The sequence below is a fragment of the Physcomitrium patens genome, chromosome 21 (assembly GCF_059467195.1).
Source record: "Physcomitrium patens ecotype Gransden chromosome 21, ASM5946719v1, whole genome shotgun sequence".
NCBI classification, from domain to species: Eukaryota; Viridiplantae; Streptophyta; class Bryopsida; order Funariales; family Funariaceae; genus Physcomitrium; species Physcomitrium patens.
The window spans coordinates 9,520,228-9,542,491 of record NC_143430.1 but is presented as its reverse complement, the minus strand read 5'-3'; the positions used below and the strand labels follow the sequence as shown (position 1 = coordinate 9,542,491).

Genomic DNA, 22,264 nt, shown 5'->3' with positions numbered 1-22,264 from the left:
CAACTAGAAGGCCAATTTTTCTCTCTGATTTATTCCATTGATTTATACCCCATTTGATGTGTTTTATAATAAAGACTAGATGAATCCGTATTCTTGTCACAAAAAGTGTGACTCAAATGAAGCATTTTTTGAGCCAAAGAATATTTTTAAATATAAATATAATACAATATAAATAGAAAGAAACAAAACATACAATACAGCTTTCAACTATGGAGTAGGATAGGTAAATCCATGTTGTTGTCATAGATAATATGCCAAAAAGTAATTAATTTTGTTCAAGGAACTATTTGTGAAAATACAAAAAAATATTAAATTACATTACTCATGTTGTGACTTGAAACTTGTGTATTATATGTTGCAATATTAATTAGAATTTAATATGCACCTTGCAAAATTCCATCACCTCTCACAGCTTGCGCCTCGTCTCATTGGTGTTTGATTGCCCATTATTTCTTATTATGCAATACACCTATCGCCCCTTTTCTCTCGCAACTTGTGCTTCACATTCAATTGCACATTCACCTTCAATTAGATTTAATTGAAGAAAAAAAATAAGTTCTATGAACTCCTTATATCATTGATTGCTATAAATATTGATGTAGCAATAAATATTGATTCTCCACCCTTTCTATAAATTGACTAAATCCACAACATATAACATGCTTGAGCTTGAAAAATAATCATGTTAGAATAAACTAAAATAAAATTTTGCTCTTATTACGCAATACACCTATTGCCCTTCCTCTCTCATGACTCACATCTCATATTTAATTCCACATTCACCTTCAATACTATTTAGTTATAAGAAAAAAAAAATGAGCCTTGTGAACTCCTTTTGTCATTGATTGGTATGATAATATAATATTGTTGATAATAATCAATATTATTAATATAATGACATTCATTATAATATTGTTGATGATAATATAGATGGAGTTTCACCTTGTTTAAAGTGTCATTTAAAGTATGATAAAATGAATTGGTGATAGACAATTTAATCTACCATGTTTGCATTAGAGTTTGATTTGAACCAAAACGGTTCTAAAATAAAATTTACATGATTCAAGATAGTGTTTCTAGCCTTGTCATATGAAAGAATGTACAATTAATAATTGCAATAGACAATCTCTACACTCACATTGAATATCCACTTCACTCCAAATGCTATTTACTAATACATTTTCCTTACCTTGTACCCAAATGTAATGTCAAAAATAAGTAATCATTTGGCACATTCAACCAATTTTGAACACCATTGAATTGGAAACAATGCAATACACAACACCCTATGTATTAGACCATGCTTCATTGCCATTTGTGTTCTCATTGACATAATTAGAGTTCAAGATGAGACGTATACTCTGCATAATCTCATCACCCCTTAGAGCTTGTGCCTCGCCTCATTGGTATTCAATTGCCCGCTTCTCTCTAAATTATTGTAGAAAAAAAAATGTGCTTTATAAACTTTGTGTAAACTTTGCTTTAGTTTCAATCAAGCTTTTGCTTTCTTTCAAACTCAAGACAATGTTAAGTTTTTTGATGAAAACCAAGACGGGTGCATGAGGTGAATGAGAGCCACCACTTATCTTCTTGATATATACATACATACATACATACATACATATATATATATATATATATAAACGCAAAATATAGAAACAATGAACAATTATATATGTGTGTATATATATATATATATATATATAGATAGTAACACATGCACGTAAAGGAAATTAAAAGATACTGAACTTTAGCAAAACATCCATCGAAGCGAGGCGCATGGAAGGAGAGAGAGCTGTGCAGGCATTCCATGCATGCATTTTTTCTCACCCCCCCCCCCCCCGCGACCAGCGACGCGCGTGCAACCTGGCCCTCGCGGCGTGACACGCGACCTGTGGGCGTGACGGGATGGGAACATATGGGAACACGGCGAACCTCCCCGCGAGGCGTGGCCATGACGCAAGAGCCAGAGTGGGAGCGTCGCTCGCTCGCTCGCAGCCACAGCCCGCGCGGTGGCGCCACCTCACAGCGGGCTATGGCACGGGTGGTGGTGGCCATGGCGTGTCCCCATCTCCAATTCTGGATAAGCCTATCTCCCTCCCTGCCCCCCTACCTCGCGCAGCTTCCCCGTATGTGAACGCGAGCTTGCACTCCCGCCTCATCGCATCCGTCTCCTACTTGCGGTCTCGTGGATTGCGTCGCCATCGTTGCTGTGACGAAGGAAGACCTGGACCAGGTTGTAAGGAGATTGGAGTCGTGGTGATGGCGGCTCTGTCGAGCTCGACCGTGGCATCATTGTGCGTCAAGGGTGCAGTGAGGTTTGACGCTAATGGGGCCGTTGAGAAGGCCAGGAGCTTGAGGAGTGTGGCGTGGCAGATGGGTGCGTGCCCGTTGGAGCAGCTCCGTTCTGTCTCGAAGAAGGTTGAGGTTGTTAGTGCAAGGCGCGGCGTTGTGGCGTGCGCTGCTGCTGCTGCTGCTACTGGTATGATTCGGTTTCTGATCCTTGAGCTGAGAGGATGATTTATGGCTGCGTTTTTGTGAGTGAGGTAGCGTTTATAGAGGGATTTGGGAGTGTGAGGTTCGGGGTACGCGTGAGTGTAGTGAATTGTGAATTGTACAGATTTGGAGATGGGGTGTTCTATGATGGGTTTGGATTGGAGTTTTGAATTGGAGACATTGGATGTGAGAGATTTTGATGACATTTTGGGCGTGGTTCGGTCAGGGCAGATGTACCTACAGTGTCGGAAACCAAGGCATCTTTTATTAAGAGCTACCGGAAACCCATCCCTAGCATTTACAGCAACGTAATTCAGGAGCTTTTGGTGCAACAGCACTTGATGCGATACAATTCAACTTACACTTATGACCCAATTTTCGCTCTGGGGTTTGTGACTGTCTACGATCAGCTCATGGACGGTTATCCTGACGCTACCGACCGTGATTCGATTTTTACGGCTTACATCAATGCGTTAAATGAGGACCCCGTGAAATACAGGTTGATTTTCCCACTTCGATGATGCTTCGAACATGCTGTTCAATTCACATTAATTCGGGCCTCGCAGCATGCATCAGCGCTGTATGTAGGGGTCTAGCATTTCTGATCAAGAGATGCTGTTTTTGGGAAATTGCAGAGAAGATGCTAAGAAACTAGAAGAGTGGGCCTCTGCTCAAAGTGCAAGTGGAATCACCGACTTCACATCCAGAGACGGAGAGGTGGAGGCTACTCTAAAGAGCATCGCTGAGCGTGCGGGTTCCAAGGACAAATTTCATTACAGCCGGTTTTTCGCTATCGGTCTATTCCGACTTCTCGAATGTGCTAAAGCTTCCGACCCAGCTGTGCTGGAAAGTGTAAGTGTTGTCTTCGATGACCATATTCTACTCAGTCAATACGTACTTTTGTCATACTCTCTTCCTTCATCCTTAGATAATTGGGTTGGTAATTTAGGATACAAATTTCGCAACGGCATGTCTGAATGGCAGGCTCCTCCTGCTTTTCTGCAACGACCTATAAAGCCGCACAATTTCTACAGTCAGGACTTTTTCATTTGCGGTTTCTTGATTCCAGATCGAAGGTTTTGTATGAACTAACTGGAACTGTGGTTGGGACTTTGTGTGTGGTTGCAGCTTTCTAAGGCACTGAATGTCAACAAGCGGAGCGTGGACAGGGACTTGGACGTGTACAGAAATCTTTTGTCGAAGTTGGCTCAAGGAAAAGAATTGATCAAGGAGTACAACGAGAGGTAGGCTGCCGGTGCTGGTCACTCTCAGATTCAGAAGTGAAAGTTCAGTTTCTCAATTGAAAGTTGACCTTCGACACAATGTCTTGTAGACTACACCACTGCTCTCAACTGGAAAAATGTTACTCTATAATGTGGTCACTAATATTATCGTTGTCATTGCCCCAGGGAGAAGAAAAAGAAAGCAGAGCGAGACGCCGCTGCCGCAAATAAACAATCAGCTGACACAGTTGCCCAGACTGGGGGAGCCAAATCGGAGTAGAGCTTTTAGACTCGTGGCCAGTTTCTTGTTTGCTCACTGTCCATCCTTTCGTACCCAATTATTCTTCTAGTTAGAATGGATCCCTCTTGTCAAGAAACTTACTCTTAACTTGACATTGCGGCGTTATTGAGCATTTGAGAGAGCAAATCATGCCTGGGGCTGGGTGGATGTACCATGTCTGAGATAACCCTGTAACATTCAAGAAACATTGATTCTCACACAACTAACTGTGCCACCAAGGTTGTTCGCTTACATGTGGAAAGATCTTTATGCACTTCGATGCTATTCAAGAGAAGAAAGCTGATTTCACAAGCTTGGTGGTTTGCATATCGGCAATGAAATTATGGATACTAGCACACAATGGAATACAGCTACCGGTTGTTTCCTTGACCACATACATGCTGTTCTATTCCGGTACTTATTCACAGACTTGGCTGAAGAGCTGCCGAAAGCCCATGAAGTTTGTGTAACATGAAGTATCAACAACGTCCGACTTCTTCACACTGACCCCGCAGCATCCACAACTCCGGTCAAAATCATCACTACATGATTAATATATCCTAAATAGTATATAAAGTTAAAATCTATTCTAGACGAATCGTCGCCCACAGTAAAGTATGTTGCACTTGTGTTCTGAAACTCCAATCTTCACGTACTGTCGTTGAGGTTTTGTAGCACCGACACCCCACCCTTTTTCACCCAATGCTGACACATCTAGTTTATTGCTGATTCAAATTCCATGTTCTTCCTTTAGGCCACTCCATTATTGCGTTTTTCATAAGTTCCAATATCTGCCTTTTTCACCTTTTTGCAAAATTAGCACATTATCAAATTATCAAGTGCAAAATTAAGTGGCCAATGAGGTTCTAGACAATGATATAGAATATAGTAGAGATAGATAGATTGATTTACTATTCTCCTATTTTAATTGCAGCTATTGGTTAAATTATATAAAGAACAATTAATTCTACTTCACAAAATTAACATATTAATTTATTTCATTAATTAATGACTCTCATTATTTGTTCCATGAGGCTAATTAAATTAATCTTCTAAAAATTCTAATATATGATTTTAAAAATGTAGATATAGATGTGTCAATATTCTTATCATATTGATGGAATATATCCACCTCTATTCATTCACCAATACAGCCTCAGTGATTGGCTGCTTAATTTACATTAGTTATACTTAGACTTTAAAGTACATATAAGATATTCTTTCTCTTAGTACGTTCTCTCTAATTCATGATTTAACCATAAGAAAATTTTGGAATGCAATATGGTATCAAAGCAATCATAGACCCTCATCCCTTGTTGTTCACTCTTTTTTTCTTTGCTTTCTTACCTACTTTTTATTTCTTTTTAATTATCTGTTATGAAGTTTGTCATGACAAAAGATATCTATGAGAATTCTAAACTCCAAGGCATTCTAAACTATGCTATTTGATCATACAAACTTAAAACACTACTCTAAGTTAAGAAGCTTTAGAGCATAGTCAATCCTTCCATTATTTCTATTTTCAAATCTTCTTTCATTGACTCATTCCAATTGAGACAAATAATAGTCGGCTCTACAACTTAAGCACCATTATCCTCCGCTGCATCTACATAAAGTCCTTCACTTGAAGTCTAACATTACAAGGCCTTATATATTATTGTAGCTACGATAAAGGATTTTGTACTCCCTCACATTATGAATATTTCAAATCCTAGAAAAATTTAGATAAAATTAAGAGACTCGTATAGTTTTGGTTCTATGAATTCTAGACTATTTCTTAAATCTCAACTTTATAGTATTAGTATGATAGACAAAGATGACATTGAGCAACATATTATGATTATTAATAATCTAAATAGACAACTTACATACATTGGAGTATTAATATCACACAAAAATCTAGTGGATAAAATTTGAATCAACTTACCTTTAAGTGGGGACATCTTAAAATAAATGATTTCAAGAAGATATCACACTTTCACATTTAATAAGTCGGAGCATCTCTTCTTACAAAAAGGCAGTGTAAGAACTAGAATTGTGAAAGAAATGAAGAAGAAGAAGAAGAAGAAGAAGAAGCCCCAATAGCTCATCACAAAACATTGTATATCTTTAGATCCAATTTTTGCAATAATTACAATTATATAGACAAGGAATACTTTAATTTTTCTAGCAATTACTCTTTTAATTTCAATTGTATAAACTTCTTAAGTACTTATTTCTAATCCAAGTCTTATTAAATAAAAAACTTTAGTAGAAGATCAAAATCAAGGTTTGAAAAAGACAGTTGCAATAAGTCTGGAAGTTCATTCTATTGAATAATCAATTGCAAGCTAAACTGTATTTGTATCAAAGTATAAGAATTGGAAGCAAGAAAATGATTCAATTCATTATAATGCTTCTCAAATCACTCTATAAATATTAGCAAGATATCTCCACTTCACAAAATTTAAACGTTTTTTTAAAAAGGCTGCTTATTAAAGACATGAATCACAACAACAAAATCCTCAAAATATTCTTATGTCACTTAAAAAGAATATATATTCATTCAAAGTAGTATAGTATTAGAATTAAAATGGCTATTGTCAAAAATAACAAGAATAGAGACTCTTGAAACTAGATTAAGAACAAGAAAGGCTTTGATAAGAGTAAAGAAGACTTTATTCTTGTGTCCATATATACTATCTAATTAGAAGTTATATGATAACATTCTATAGGACCTCCAACACATGTTCAACTTGCAAGATACGTATCTAATTTATAAGATAAGTTTCCTATATGTGTGCCACATGGTTAACTTGTACCACAAGCTATCAACATGGTTAATATGTGGTTAATTTGTTGGTCAAGTTTCTAATCTACCAATCAACTATAAATATGTTTAAAGTCAAATTTACACCTATGAAGCTTCTAAGAAGCTTTGCTATAAGATATTATCAAATCTATTTACATTTATCTTCAATCTAATACTTCTTATCCAAATAAATATATACATCCATGATACTATCTTCTATTCTAAGAACAAGTTCTATAATGAGCAGTGATCACATATTGAAAAAGTCCAAGATACAAAAAATTGGATTTTTAATTTATTTTCATCTTTTTTCTCTTCAAAGGTGGTTGATAGGTTCTTTTAGGCATGAATAGTGTCTAATACCAGGGTGGAAATACTACCTTATTATTTGATTATCATTTAGACTATTATAACTCCCTTTAATTAAAACATTTGAAATACCATCACGGATGGTTTCTACTTCTAATAATATCAACAAATCTTGAGAGTCTCTTCTAAATTTGTGTTACCAAATACATTATATTTTACCATCTATTCTAAAAAGAACATGCCATTCTTAAAGGGCTTTATTTCTATTATATTGTATTGAAGGTTGTGACAATTGTAATATCTCGTCTAGTAACTCAAAAAACAATAGCTCTCAAATTGAATTTTCTAGTTGTTGTTTATCCATCTTCTTAGTACCACAAATATAGAACTATAACCAAAAATAAAAAATAAAATTCAATCTTTCTAAAACCATATTTTTTTTTAGTCAAAATTTTGCTATTCTTCATCTTAATTTGGATAGATATCATCAATGAAAAGTATCAACCTTTTTTATTGTATTTACAAGATTCTTAGCTAACTTCTATGTACATTCACTAATATCATATCTACACCAATAAACAAAATATTTAAGCCTATTTTAGTAGTGTCTTAAGTTTAAAACTTCTTTAACCTCAAACTCTTAATTATTATCCACTTCTATAAGAGGATGTGGTATTTATTTTTTTCTTAGTAAATCCACTATCTTATATGGCTCAAAGAGAGATACATAGAATACAAGATGAATCTTCATAAATACTAATAGGTGTAATTAATAAGCAACTAGATTGATTTGATCACAAATAAGAAATGGTTCTAAGTCTATGATAATCTAATTTGTCACAAGGGCAAATTGTCCTGATATTATGATGAAGTGACCATATCTTATTGCTAATATAGAATTGAGATTATTCCTTGCAATAGGCATCTATATTGATTTTTTGTCATTTTAGAGCTTTTATATTAAGTATAGCTTTATTTAAGAATCTAACAAATCTTTTGTTGTAAGATTATCAACTTTTGAAAAGTTAAAAGTATTAAGTTTTAGATGATAACCATAATTGGCAAAAAAAATGTATTAATTGAATAGAAGAATGTATTGTATTATTATAAATAAACTTTACCAATAGTAAAAGAGTTGTTCAATCATTTTGATAGTAGTTAATGGCACTCCTCAAATTATCATAGACATACATATTTACTTTAATATTTATCTATATAATTAAATAGAAATAAATAAAAATAGATTTATTTCATAATATTTTTTAGAGAAGCTTTCTAAAAGCTTTATAGATGCTTCTTTGACTTTACATGTGTTTGTAGTTGATTGATAGGTTAGAAACTTAATTAATAAAATAACCATGTATTGATAGCTTACGAAACAAGCTAACTATGTGGCGCACATATAAAAAACTTATCTTGCAAATTAAGATACATGTCTTGCAAAGTCAACACATTTTGAAGGTCATATAGAATACCGCCACATATTTCCTAGTTAAGAGTATATATGGAGGCAAGAATGAAGCCCTTTTTACTCTTATCAATGCCTTTTTAGTTCCTAGTCTTGTTTCAAGACTTTCTAGGCTTCTTGTCTTTGACAATAGCTATTCTAGTTTAATATTATATTAACTTCAAGTGATTTTTTAGTCTTCTTGAGTGATACAAGAGTGTATTGAAGTTTTCTTTCTTTGAAATTCATGTCCTTGATAGTTTAACAAGAATACTAACTCATTTTTCTTGTCTTGTTTTAGAAATGAGTGGATTATCCACTTCTATTGTTGTATTTTGAAGGTTGTAGATTTTCCACCTTTAAACAATTTTTTTAGTTTTCTAACATTGATATCTTGTTTAAACAAAGTGGATTATCCTTCATTGTAGAATTTTTCATTTGATGTTAGAGATTGTGGATTATTTTTCTATAATTTGACTTGTGGATTTGTTAAGTTATTTGAAATGGAAGAGAACATCATAGATGCTATACTTGGCAAAAGTAAGAATAGATTTGTAACTATTATTGATTTCCAAAAACTTTTTAGTACTTTTAGGATAGAAATTTCATGCATTAAAAGTACCAATTATAGAAATACTAATTTTACATCTATAGAAGAAGTTCAAAATCTATATCAAGAAGTTGTACAGTTAAAAGAAGAAAGTAAATTAATCTCATAAATAAATCCAAGAAGTTTTGCTACTATAAGTACAATAAGGATAAGGATTAGTATGTCTACGAAGTTTGATGGAATAAGATCAACTTTATAGTATTCAATATATTGCATGGTTGAAGATTTGGCAAACAACCATCTATAATTTCTACATATAAGGATTTAATTTTCTTAACTAAGAATATTTCTTATTTTTTAATAGGATCATTATTTATAAAATAAGCTGAGGCTTTTATATCTAAGAAGGCAAAGACTTTGTGAATATTTGATCTTAAATAAATTTCTATTATAAAACAAGGTGAAAAATTAGAAAAAAAAAAATATGACCTTTATTAGATATTAAACAAGATTCTAATTGCAAGGTTCCTATACTAATTAGAGAAACTTATTTTCTAACACATTATCTTTTTTGACTACCATGCTCTTCATTTTATAATTACATTGCTTCTTTAGAAAATATTAAGTAGTGTATTTAGGTTCTTTATAACATAAACACAAATCTTTTTTTATAAAGTTGAGTCTTTTTTTGTTCAATAAGAAATTTAAAACATACCATGTTAATTTGCATAGGTTTTTGCCTTGATGAATTAGCTTCTATAAACTTAAAAATTATTATGATGACTTAATTTGTACCTTTCTATCCAAATCTTTGTTTTTGGTGTCTTTTAACGAGTTAATTGTTATTTGCAATGGCTTCAATAATAAATTGCTCCAAAAAATATGTTCTTAGTATTGTCAACAATAAATTCTTGACAATACTAAGAATATATTTTAATTCATATTTTAATTTATAGCTAGTGAATAAAAAATATGTTCTTAGTATTTTAATTCATATGAAATTAATTATTAAAGGCTTTGTCATTTTAATCCAAGTTACAAGAAAGGTTTAAGAATACAATAATATATATAATGGCTAAATATAATCTTTTTTATAAAGATAGGAGTTTGGTTTCTATTATTTTTTTAATATTATTTTTTTTTAATATTATTTTTTTTAATATTATTTTCTAAATATGACAATAAAAACTTCTTAGAATAAATTTAAATTATAAAAAATTCTTAAATTCTTTTCTACCAAAGGTACAAATTAAAAAAATATACTTTCAAATATAAGTGCATCAAGATATTAAGAAGAATTCAAACTTAGATAAAACTTTACTTATTATATAAATCCTTGAAAATTTGATTCTATTCTATCAAACTTCTTTGATATACTTATTTTTAACTCAATCATACTTATAGAAGCAAGACTTTTAGGATTTAATTGTGAACTTAATCTACTTGCTACTTTCAATTGCATAACTTCTTGGTATAGACTTTAAACTTCAATGTTTACTTCTTCTATATACATAGGAATAGTACCTCTATAGTTGACATTAGAAATAAGTAATATTTCTATTTTAAGAATATTAACAAGCTTTTGAAGATTTAGAATAGTTGCAAATCTATTCTCACTTCTATTGAGTGTATCATAGACATATTATCACGGACATACATACTTACTCTAATAATTACTTAGATGATTAAAAGTAGATAAAAATAAATAAAAGTAGATAAAATTTCATAATATCTTTTAAAGAAGCTTCTTAGAAACTTCATAAACATGATTTTGACTTTACAAGTGTTTATAAATGACTTTAAGATTAAAAATTTGGTCAATAAGTTAGTCACATGTCATATGTATAGGTAATTTATGGAATAAGCTAATTATGTCACATATACATAGAAAACTTGCCTTGCAAATTAAGACATGTGGCTTGTAAAGTCAATACATGTTAGAAGTTCTATAGAATGTTGTCACATAGCTTTTAGGTAGATAATATATATAGATGCAAGAGTGAAGTCTTCTTTATTCTTGTAAATTTCTTTCTTACTTTAGTCTAGATTCAAGACTCGTTAGTTTTCTTGTGTATAAGAAATAGCCATTCTTAATGTATATTTTTTTTATTTCTATTTGGTTATATTTCTTCGAGAAAAATCTCACTTGATTATTTGCTTTTATGAAGTTCTTATCCTAGAAAAATTGACAAGAATACACTTATAATATCAAAGTTTTATCTTTTTTTAATTAAAGGTAGATTATTTCTTTTTCTTAATAAGAAATAAACATATTAGATATTTTAGATTATCTTCTATTAAACTGATTTTTTTTTTTTTTTTTTAGTATTTTCTTTGTTCTCAAGTCCTCTCTTCTATTTGTCTTCAGTGATATTAGATATCTTCTCTTTTTTCAGTATTAACATCGCAAAGCTTCTTGAAATGAAGATTAAAATGGCATAAATGCAAGAGCAATTGAAGTACTTAATGCTTGTGATTCATCAATTCAATTTACCAACATAAAGAGCAATAATAATAGCAAGAAGTGAAGATAAAGAGATGATTGGAGGTGCTTCAACATCTATATCAAATTATATCTCTTTTCCTATGTTAGAACATTCTTCTAGTGTTAGAAAATTAAAGGTTGCATTGCTCAAGAAGTTTGATGGTATAAGATCTAAATTTTGAGGATTTATCAATTAAATATATTTTATGATTGAACTTCAACTCCAAAGCTATCCAGTTCTAAAATTATAAGTTAGATTTATTAATATATATATATATATATATATATATATATATTTAGATTCAATATTATCATGATTTTTATCTTTTTTTGAACAATGAGATCCAATATTAAATAATTTGGAGGCTCTTTTGGTAGATTTTTGATCCATGTATGGAGAACATGATGCAATTTATGTTGTAATTAACAAGATCTATATTTTGCAATAAGGCAATCCATTAGAAACATTATATATTTTACAATTTTGATAACTTGAATTAATATCAAGTGAAATGATGTAGCATTTGCTAGCCAATTTTTCTACAGATTACAATATGAAGTAAAAGAATTGATGTTCAACTTACTTGATTCTCAAACATTGAATCAAGTAATTAACTTTGCTATAAAGTATGACAATCAATTTTTTAAATTTTAATTTGAGAGTCATACAAGTGAGCCTTAACATTATTATAATTCAATTGTAATACCAACGTCTCTTCAAGAGATATATTTGAAAGTAGAAGATATGTAAATTAATATAGTATGTTACTAACTTCATTTTGAGTAAGAAAAGTCTCATTATCATCAAGAAGAATTATGCTTGTATTATAGAGAATCTATGCATATTATTCAATATTATCCAAAGAAGTGATGCAATTATAAAATGAGGAGTACATCTATCACAGAAGATAGTATGTCAAAAAAGAAATTTATCCAACTATTATAGAAATCATGTGGCTAGAATCTTGTATAATACCTAATGGAGGTTATATTCTCTCCTCAAAACCCTCTCTTTGGTTTATAATAAATATTATTTTAGGACCTAAATATCTTAAAGTCTTTGTCTTATTAGATTCATAATGTGAAAGAAGGATTTATCTTGTATCATTTATACCAAGCCAATATCAAGATTTTCAAGATATATTTGAAAAGAAGAATGTGGATACTTTTTTAGAACATTATCCATATAATTGTTCAATTGACCTTCAAAAAGAAGCTCAACTGCCGTTTGGACCAATCTATAGTTTATTACAAAATGAATTGGCTATATTCAAGAAGTATATTAAAGAAAATTTGGCTAAGAACTTCATATGCTATTCCAAATTTCTAGTAAAAGCTCCAATTTTATTTGTAAAGAAAAAAGATGGATCATTGTAGATGTGTGTTGATTATCAAAGAGTCAATAAAATCACCATCAAGAATAAGTATCTGTTATCTTTGATATCTGGACTTCTAGATTAATTGAATCAAGCTAAAATCTATATAAAAATAGATCTATAAAGAGCATATAATTTGGTATGCATCAAAAAAAGACATGATAAAAAGATTATATTTTGAACTAAGTATGGACATTTCAAATACAATGTCATGCCTTTTGGACTTACAAATATATCAGTAGCTTTTCAATATTTAATACATGATGTCTTTTGAGATTTTTTAGATGACTTTCTTTTTTGTTGCATAAATAACATCTTAATTTATTTTAAGAATAAAATTTAAAATTCATATTTATTATGTGTTACAAAAACCAAAAGATGCAATATTGTATATTAAGATAGAAAAGTATATATTTTACTTCAACAAGTTAATAACATATTACATAGTTGATAGGTCTTCTTAGCCATCAATAATGTGCTATACAAGGAAAAGAAGATCACCTTGTTATTTGATTGTTCTTAAGATCTTCATAACTTTCTTCAAATAAAAGATCTAAAATACTATTAGGAATTTTTCCTACTTCTAATAAATTCACCTAATATCGGGAGTCTCTTCCAAAGTTGTGATATCAAACATGTTGTATCTTATCATTTATTCAAGAAAAAACATGTTATTCTTGAAGATCTTTATCTTGATTATATCGTCTTAAAGATTGAGACAATTATAATCTCTCATCCAATAAGTTAGCAAATGATAGCTCTTCAATTGAATCTACTAATTGTTGATTTTCCATCTTCTTAGTACTACAATATATACAAAAGCTACAAACAAGGATAAAAAGTAGAATATTATCTTTTCTTGATCTTGTTTCTTTTATAGCAAAGATTTGCTATTCTTCATCCAAATTTTGATAGATATTGTTGATGAAAAGCCTCCACCTTCTTTGTTGCATTTGTAAGATTCTTTGCTGGCTCTCATGTACATTCACTAATATCATACATGCGCCAATAAATAAGATATTTTAACCTATTTTGGTATCTCTTTGAGTCTTAGACTTCTCCTACATCAAAATTTTTATTATTGTCTACTAGGAGGAAGTGACACTTTTTTTTTTTAGTATGTTCATTGTTTTATATGATTCAAAAAGAAATACATGGAATATAAGATGGATCTTCTTTAACTTTGATAAGTATAGTTGATAAGCAACTGGATTGATTTGTTGTTAAATAAAATAAAGGTCTAAGCTTATAATAGTTCAATTTTTTACAAGAATAAATAGTCTTGATATCACAACCAAGTAACCATATCTTGTCACCTACATTGAATTTTAGTTATTCTTTGCAATAGAAATTTGTATTTATTTTTGGTTGTTCTTGAGCTTTTTTTAATTGCACCTTTATTGTTGTATGTAGCTTTGATAAATGATTTACCAAATCTTTAACCATACAATATGTTGTTAACTTATTGGCTAAATTTTGAATCTATAAATCAACTATAAACACATCTAAAATCAAATTTTGCATCTATAAAGCTTCTAAGAAGCCATACTATTAGATATTATGAAATCTATCTACATTTATTTTCAACTTAATAATTCTTCTCTAGATAACATATATGTTTCTGACGTTGTCTTAGTCAAAGTATTTAAAATTTATGGTACAAAAACTTTATATAAATTTTAAACTTCATTAATAGATTCTAGGGCCAAAGCTCATGTTACCAGCAATTTAAAAATTTTGACTAATGCCAAAACAACACCTTGCTTCATTGTAACTACTACCAAAGAAAGATCTCTATTAATTTTAAGATAGAAAATTATTAATCTTGATAGTAATAAAGCCTCAAATTATATTTTTTATATTTTTTATATGATTAAAAATTTATTATCAATTTTTTAAAAAATTGATTGAAGTTATTATTTAATCTTTGGCCCTACAATTTGTTGGATATTTTAAAAATCTTATCTTTACAAAATATTATCCAAAAGAAGCAAAAAACCAAGAAATTATCTCTATAATTTAAAATTTTTATATCAAAAAAATCAAATGTCTTATAAGATAACTTTTCTATTAATACTGTCACTTCATCTTACCTAGAAACAACAAAAATTTGGCACAAGTACATTGCTTATCTCAACTTTTAATATTTATACAACCTATTACATTAAGAAATGGTTACATTAATGCAAACTTTACTTTTTGTTAAAATTTCTTATAAAGCTTGTTACTTAATTTGCACTACTAGTATCTAATTTCAAAATCAAGTTTAATTCTAATTGTTATATAATTTCAATTAGATCATAGTAATTTATGTGGACTCATATTTATTACATTTAACAAAGGCTCTTAATACTTTTTAACTTTTATTGACGACTTCTTAAGATAATTATAGCTATACTTTCTAGTATACAAAAATAATACATTTAAACATATAGAAATTTCAAAAATATGGTTGAAAAAGAAATACGTCAAATACTATCTTATTTATGCATAAATTCAAGTAGAAATTATTTATTCAATGAATTTACCTCTTATTGCTTTAAAAATATCATAAGACATCAATTAATGATAATATGTATTTTTTGATAAATTCAAATTATTAAAAATAAAAATAAATACATTGGTGAAATAATACATGATTTGTTATTTGAAGCACATTTACTATCTTACTTATAAAAAATAAAATAAAAACATCCATATAACCAATTATATTTTTAATTACTTCTTGTATTGAATTCTATATAAAATTAGTCTTCTAAAGCTTTTTTAATATCAAAAACTTAACCTATTCCATCTACATATATTTAATTGTACAAGTTATTATTATCTATAAAATAAAGATGAATTAGAAATTAAAGCTCAAAGATCCATATTCATAAGCTATTACAACAAATGTAAAGCATATAGATTATTTATTTTTAAAATATACAAAAAAAATTATATCAAAAAATATATATTTTAATAATATAATAGTGAAGATCTTATCTACTACATATTTGATCTCTTTTAATGATGACATACTTTGCATCTTTTTGGATCTAAATTTTACAATATCACTTTATCAAAATACCATAATAACTCCACTATCCAATATGATTCCTTGCATCAATAACTTTTCAATTTCTTTATCATTACAATCTTCAAAAGATCTTCAATTTATAAATTCAACTCAACAATCTTCTTTTTTAAGTACAAACTTGCCTATATACTTTCTCCAACATTCAAATTGAATCAAAAAATAAAACAATAGATTACAAGACTATATCCTTTCTGTCATATCCAAAGACCTAAATATTTGCATCATTCAAGCTTCACTAGATCTCAACAACAACAAAGTATTCTTAAAATAGGTAACAAGAAATGAAGATTGGAACATTGCTTTGTAGAAAGAACTATCATCTTTTGTAAAGAATAACACATGGATTCTTAAGCCACTACCATCTAATAAGCACACTATTAGTACCTAATAGATTTTCAAAACAAAACAAAATGTCATCTTTACAATCAACTTCTAAAAAGAAAAACACACCTTATGGCATGTGGCTTTAAAGAAGAATATTTTGTTGACTTTGATGAGGTTTTTCCTCTTGTGATTAAGTGGTCTACCATGAGATCATTGGCAACAAGAGCTTCCATTAAACAACACCTCATATATTAGCTAAATCTCAAAACAATCTTTTTATATGGCAACTGTAATTGTCGTTTTACTTATTCTACAAATATCTTTCAGAATAAACCTATATAGGGAGATTTGAACGCAAGAAAAGACTAAGTACATGAGTTCTACTTGTTAGGATTACACAGTTAACCATATTCTGAATCACTGAAAATACCAAAGAATACTACAATACTTTCTACTTCCTAATGGTACTATGCAATCATTGATAACAACATAGGACAATTCTTGTATTGTCTTAAAAGACCACTCCAAATACATAAATTCCATCCAACACCAAAAATAAAAAACTTCCACTCCAAACAATCTATCTTCATACAATTTTTGGAATGACAGATTTCTTCTATCGAAACATACACAACTCTCAATAAACAATAATCATAATCTTTCATCCATTAACAATCTTCCACAGAATCTGATAACAAACTCCCAATATCTTCTTACAATAATCCAACCATATAGTACTCCAATTACATAATTAATAACTCATAAATCAATCTCTAATTTATTCTACAGACTCACTTTTCAATATTCAAAAACTATTCATTACTCTTCAACAACAAAGAAACAAAGAAACAAACAGGTAGCACCAAGCTTACCTCAGCTCATGACTATCACATTCTAGCACTCAGACTAACTTCTACAACTCCTATATACTTACTCCCTATTCCTAGATTCTAACCATAATCTTGTAATTAACTGCTTTTAATAACTAAGTTAATCCTTCGTCCTCTTGAACTGATTATTCTATAGACTATTAGTCTATTTTACCAATATCTTATAAAAACGAATTAATATCTATTCTACATAGCCTCACTCCTATCTATGCAGCATCCTTGCAAACACACAATTTTTACCTATCTAAAAATTATTTAAAAAAATTCTATAAAGTTACTATTTCCTCTCGCCCATCCGATTGATCACTTATGACATTAATCATTGTTGGTTCTATTGATTTTGATTCTATGTGCAAATCTTCCTCCTCCTCTAATCCGTCCATCAATTCCTTCCTCAAGTGGTTTGAGAGATCTTCATTATACTCTCCTAATTTACAAACTTAAGTCTCCAATTTCAAGATTTAGGCATCATTGAGTTCTAACTCATGCTGCTGCTCACTCATCTATTCTGGAACAACTTCAATTGACGTTTGTGACCGGCTCCTCACGATTAACTCTTTAATCAATGTTGCCACCTCAGCTTATAAAACTTCAATTTCAAACCTCAACTTCTCCATTTTACATCTGGATTGATCATTCAATGCCGCTTTTTCTTTTATCAATAATCCGGCCTTTTCTCGTTCCACTTCCAAGTGACATTTGAGTTTCTCCCATTCCAAATCTCATATCTTGCAAGTCTAGAATAATTCATCTTGTTGTCCTTCCACAATCCATAGTATGTATTCTTTTTCTTGCATCCAAGCTTCTTGTTTTTTTTACAAATCTCCTTTCCAATATCAACTTGGATTTTATATTCTCTTGGAAGATCCGTTCTTTCTTTGTAATTTTTTGGTTCTGCTTTGATATCACCTTGTTGCTGGCTTCTAGTTCTTGTTTGCTACTATCTTCTACATCTAATGCTCGCATCATACCATGTATTTGTGAAATATGCTTTAATAGAGCATTCTTAAGAGGTTATCTTTTGAGCAATCGACCTTGTGGAAATGCCAATTGATTGATATCCATTATAACTGAGGCTTCATTCTCCTCTTCCACCACAAAATAAATTAGAACCAACTCCGATTCAATAGCTAGAACGATCCCTTGTGCCACTGCATGATTTGATTCTCCAATTTTGTGTATTATATCTACTGCGTTGATATTTTGTGCCATTGAATTCTATTCTCTCTGTGGAGGCACTGGCACTGGTATAGGACTTTCCTCGACTGGCGATGTTTGACACAATATGTACATAATCATAGCAGACACATAGTTGGAACAAAGCAAATATGTGAACTTCTCCAATTTCCACTTAGTTCCTATCTCAACATGAATACAAGTAGCTATGTAAGCTGCCCAATTGAACACCATTCCTTCCAACGCTCCTACCTCTGTCGTGTTGTAACACGACTATATGGTGAAAATATAAATGAAAAAGATTTTATTAATATTTAATCATCTTGGATGTTGAAAACAGTGGCTAATTTTAGTGCCAATATTCAAAGGCTAGTTAATGTCATCCCATTGCAAGCTATACCACCGTACATGACATGAGCAATATGCTCCACTAGCATCATCGAACCAAGTATCCTCCGTACCAACGGGATAATCAGGATCATTTTCTAACCCTACATGGAACAAGCTTAGTAGGTATATACCAATGGAGACATCCAATATGTTTAATAAGGGTACAAGAAGACCACTTGGTTGTTTTCATTGCAGACAGATTGGTCATTATGCTAGTAAATGTCTCAATGCTAGAGCCAATGACGATTATGTACCAGTGTGTGGGAATTGCAAGCAGTCGGGGCATACTTATCAGCAATGTAATGCTTTGTTCAATTTCAATAATCGAGATCAGTAGATCCAAAGCTAAGAAAAAAAATTGAGGAGATAAATCGAGGTCCTTAAGATTCTCCGATAAATCAGGTGGAATGTGTCCAAGCCGTTTTTACTAGGAATTGGCAAAAGAAGCAAGAACCAATTCAATATTTGAATGAGTCTGATGCGAAGGGCCAATTTGATCCAATTACGGGGACATCCAATCCAGGTCCTGTTACGGGCCTCTTACCCAGTATGAAACCTAACTCGGTTGGGCAACCCAATGAGGTCCCGATTACGGAGGCTTTGGTTCCATTTCAAGCTGTTCCATTCTCTATGTCGTTTTGGGAGAAACGCCCTTTCTATAGAAGGATCCTCTTACAGGCCAGAATTCTATGGAAGCATAGTCTGCTATTCCAATTCCGAGTCCAAGGCGAAAGAAAAGGGACGTCACGGAGTTAAAAAAAAAAAAAAAAAAAAAAAAAAAAAAAAAAAAAGACACTAGGAGATCAGGATTTTTTGGGGGGATCGGAGAGCTAGCTTCAAGCTCCTTCGAAAGGTATAAGACTGAGTTTCATAGAATTTGAGAGGACTTGGCAATCATTGCTCAAAATCAGTGTTTGTATTGTGATTTGGTTTTTTTTGCAATAAAGTTAAGGCTAGTACTCTTGATTGTTTTGTAAAATTGGACAAATATCTAGGGTTGAAATTTTAGAAGTGTCTAGATGATTGAATATGCCAAGTGCATGCAAAAATTTGTATTAATATAATGGTACAAATAGAGGATATTTGATCATTAGTGTAAAGAGGTATCAGAAGTTGGTAGATTGAGGTTGTTTAGGGTTTCTGTAATATCTGGAGATCTACTAGCTGGAATAAGGTGAATTTTAGTATGTCAACTCGAAGACTTAAAGGCGGAAGTGCACACAAAGTTTGAATGGGAATTAACAATTGAAGAAGGAAAAATTGCAATTCAAAGTTCGTCATCAACTTTCTAGGCGGCGGTCAAGGGACATCAGTGTGGATTTACGGCATTTTCTTGCAATCTATAAGTTGGATTGGATTGAAACTTCTTAAGCATTTAGAAGACTTACAAAGACACTAGTGATAGAAGTTTTAGAACAATTGAACAATCTGATTGAGAATTACAGCTTACCAAAGCTCATTGTCTAAGATTAGGATTTAAAAATTAAAAAATTAAAAATTAAAAAAAAAAAGAATATTACTAATAAAAATAAATAAATAAATAAAATAAAACTAAAAAATAATAAAAGAACTTGTACTTATAATATCTTGAAGTTATTAAAAATAGTGTTTCTAAGTACTTTGTATTGGGATTAAGCTTTTACATTGAAATCCGAAATAGTTTACATTTAGATGGTTGAAACCTACTAGACTACTTGAATACTTACAAAACATTGCTTTATCTTCTATAGCCAGATGCCTGGTGCATTTTCAAGTAAGATAGCATGTAATACAACATCACTGCATATAATAATCGTTTGGACATATACGTGGGGTGTTGGTATAATCCTAACGGCCTCACTACAAAGTAGAACTATTTTACAAGTTCTAGTGAAAGTACTTTAGTAGTCCGCCAACCTTGGTTCCTCTCAAAGGGTGACATACCTCCCTTGAAAATTCTTCGAGGGCTGAAATCGCTTGATTCATTTGCTCCTACTGCAATTTCTCCAATGAGCAGAAACAACACCTTTTTCACGATTGTTTCATCAATCTTGATAATTCTCCCTTATATGATACTCGATCCATCTTTGGGGTCGTAATTCATGATGTATTCCTCCACTAATGCCACATTGATTGGTGATAAGTGATCTGATTGGTGCAAAAATTGGAACAACTATGCATTCCAAAAGTCTCTTATTCTTCTCGATTTTTAACAAATATCTAAATTCATCAGCTTCATATTTGTAACGATTATCATAGATGATGGTTTTGACATGCGATTAGCTTTCTCATTTCAGCCATTGTCCCTTTTATCTACAGCTTGCTTTGCACTTTCAATCGCCATGACGCTTTCTCTTAAGTTCTTAACCTCTTAATTAAAACTATTACTCTCAAATACGCAAGTAACATAAGAAATGGCAATCTCAGAAAAAAAAACCAAAAATGACAACACATAATGACCTCTAATTGGTACCCCACTTCTATTCTCTTATTACCAGTGATCATGACAACATGTTATCCATACTGTCTGTTTTTCACTTCCATCCCATCTAGAATATTAATAATTACTAATTATCTTTTCAGCCTCTTCTACACCCTAATGCACTTATACCATAATTAGGTTTATCTTAAGTCCATTTGAAGTCACCTCCCCCACAAAAAAATAGAAACCTGTCCCGAATTTTATGTATTATATAACCATAATTGGTTCCCATTAATGTGCATACTGAATCAATAGTCCATGAAATTCTCTAATTGAACAGATCCATTGGAGAATCCTTCAATCACCCGATACGGCTCATGCTAGCATACTTGAAATTTGTCCAGAAAATGATTAAATTAGCTATCATACAGCTATACCAAATCATTGGGCATAAAAAATTTCAGACACAACTTACTATCATAGTAACTCTTCTTCCATTTTTGAGTTGCTTCTATGTTGAACAGAGCCATAGCTCGTATTTCATCCAATTCCTCCAATTTTATCAACTAAGATTGTAATGACTCTTTATCACTAAGTCTTTCATCCAAGGCAATCCGTAAACTTTGAACCTCCAGCTTGATGGGTAAAATGGCTTCTTATCCATAAACAAGTTGGAATGGAGTAGAGTTGGTAGTTACTTTATATACAGTGCGATATGCCCACAAAGCCACAAAGAGTTTGATCTCACGAAGGGTATCCACCTTCAAAATTATCTTAGTCAAGATCTTGTACAAAATTTTGTTGGTCTTTTACATTTGTTCATTAGCACAAGGATCATATGGAGTGATTTTTTGATGCTTGATCTCATACATGTTTGTCAAGGTTGCTATAGTAGCATTAATGAAATAGGTGCCGCAATCGCTAACCAATTCTTTTGGATATCCAAATCAAGTTATAATATTCTCATATAGAAAAGTGGCCATTGTACTGGCATTATTATTGTAGGTAGCAATAGCCTCTACTTATTTTGTTACATAGTCCGTGGCG

At 31.0% G+C, this 22,264-nt stretch overlaps 1 protein-coding gene across 1 annotated transcript; it reads left to right on the top strand.

The window, feature by feature from the left end:
• The first annotated feature begins 2,172 nt into the window (after positions 1–2,172).
• Positions 2,173–4,222, top strand: LOC112274170 (protein THYLAKOID FORMATION1, chloroplastic). Its single transcript, XM_024503409.3, has 5 exons — positions 2,173–2,482; positions 2,728–2,995; positions 3,132–3,348; positions 3,625–3,740; positions 3,906–4,222. The coding sequence occupies exons 1-5, from the start codon at positions 2,263–2,265 to the stop codon at positions 3,997–3,999; spliced, it is 915 nt and encodes a 304-aa protein (XP_024359177.2). The 5' UTR covers positions 2,173–2,262; the 3' UTR covers positions 4,000–4,222.
• The last annotated feature ends 18,042 nt before the right edge of the window (positions 4,223–22,264 follow it).

Coding starts and splice junctions, on each gene's coding strand:
- LOC112274170 (XM_024503409.3), top strand. CDS start 2,263: ATGGCGGCTCTGTCGAGCTCGACCGTGGCATCATTGTGCGTCAAGGGT. Junction 3,349..3,624: donor ACCCAGCTGTGCTGGAAAGT/GTAAGTGTTGTC, acceptor GTGTGGTTGCAG/CTTTCTAAGGCACTGAATGT. Junction 3,741..3,905: donor ATCAAGGAGTACAACGAGAG/GTAGGCTGCCGG, acceptor TCATTGCCCCAG/GGAGAAGAAAAAGAAAGCAG.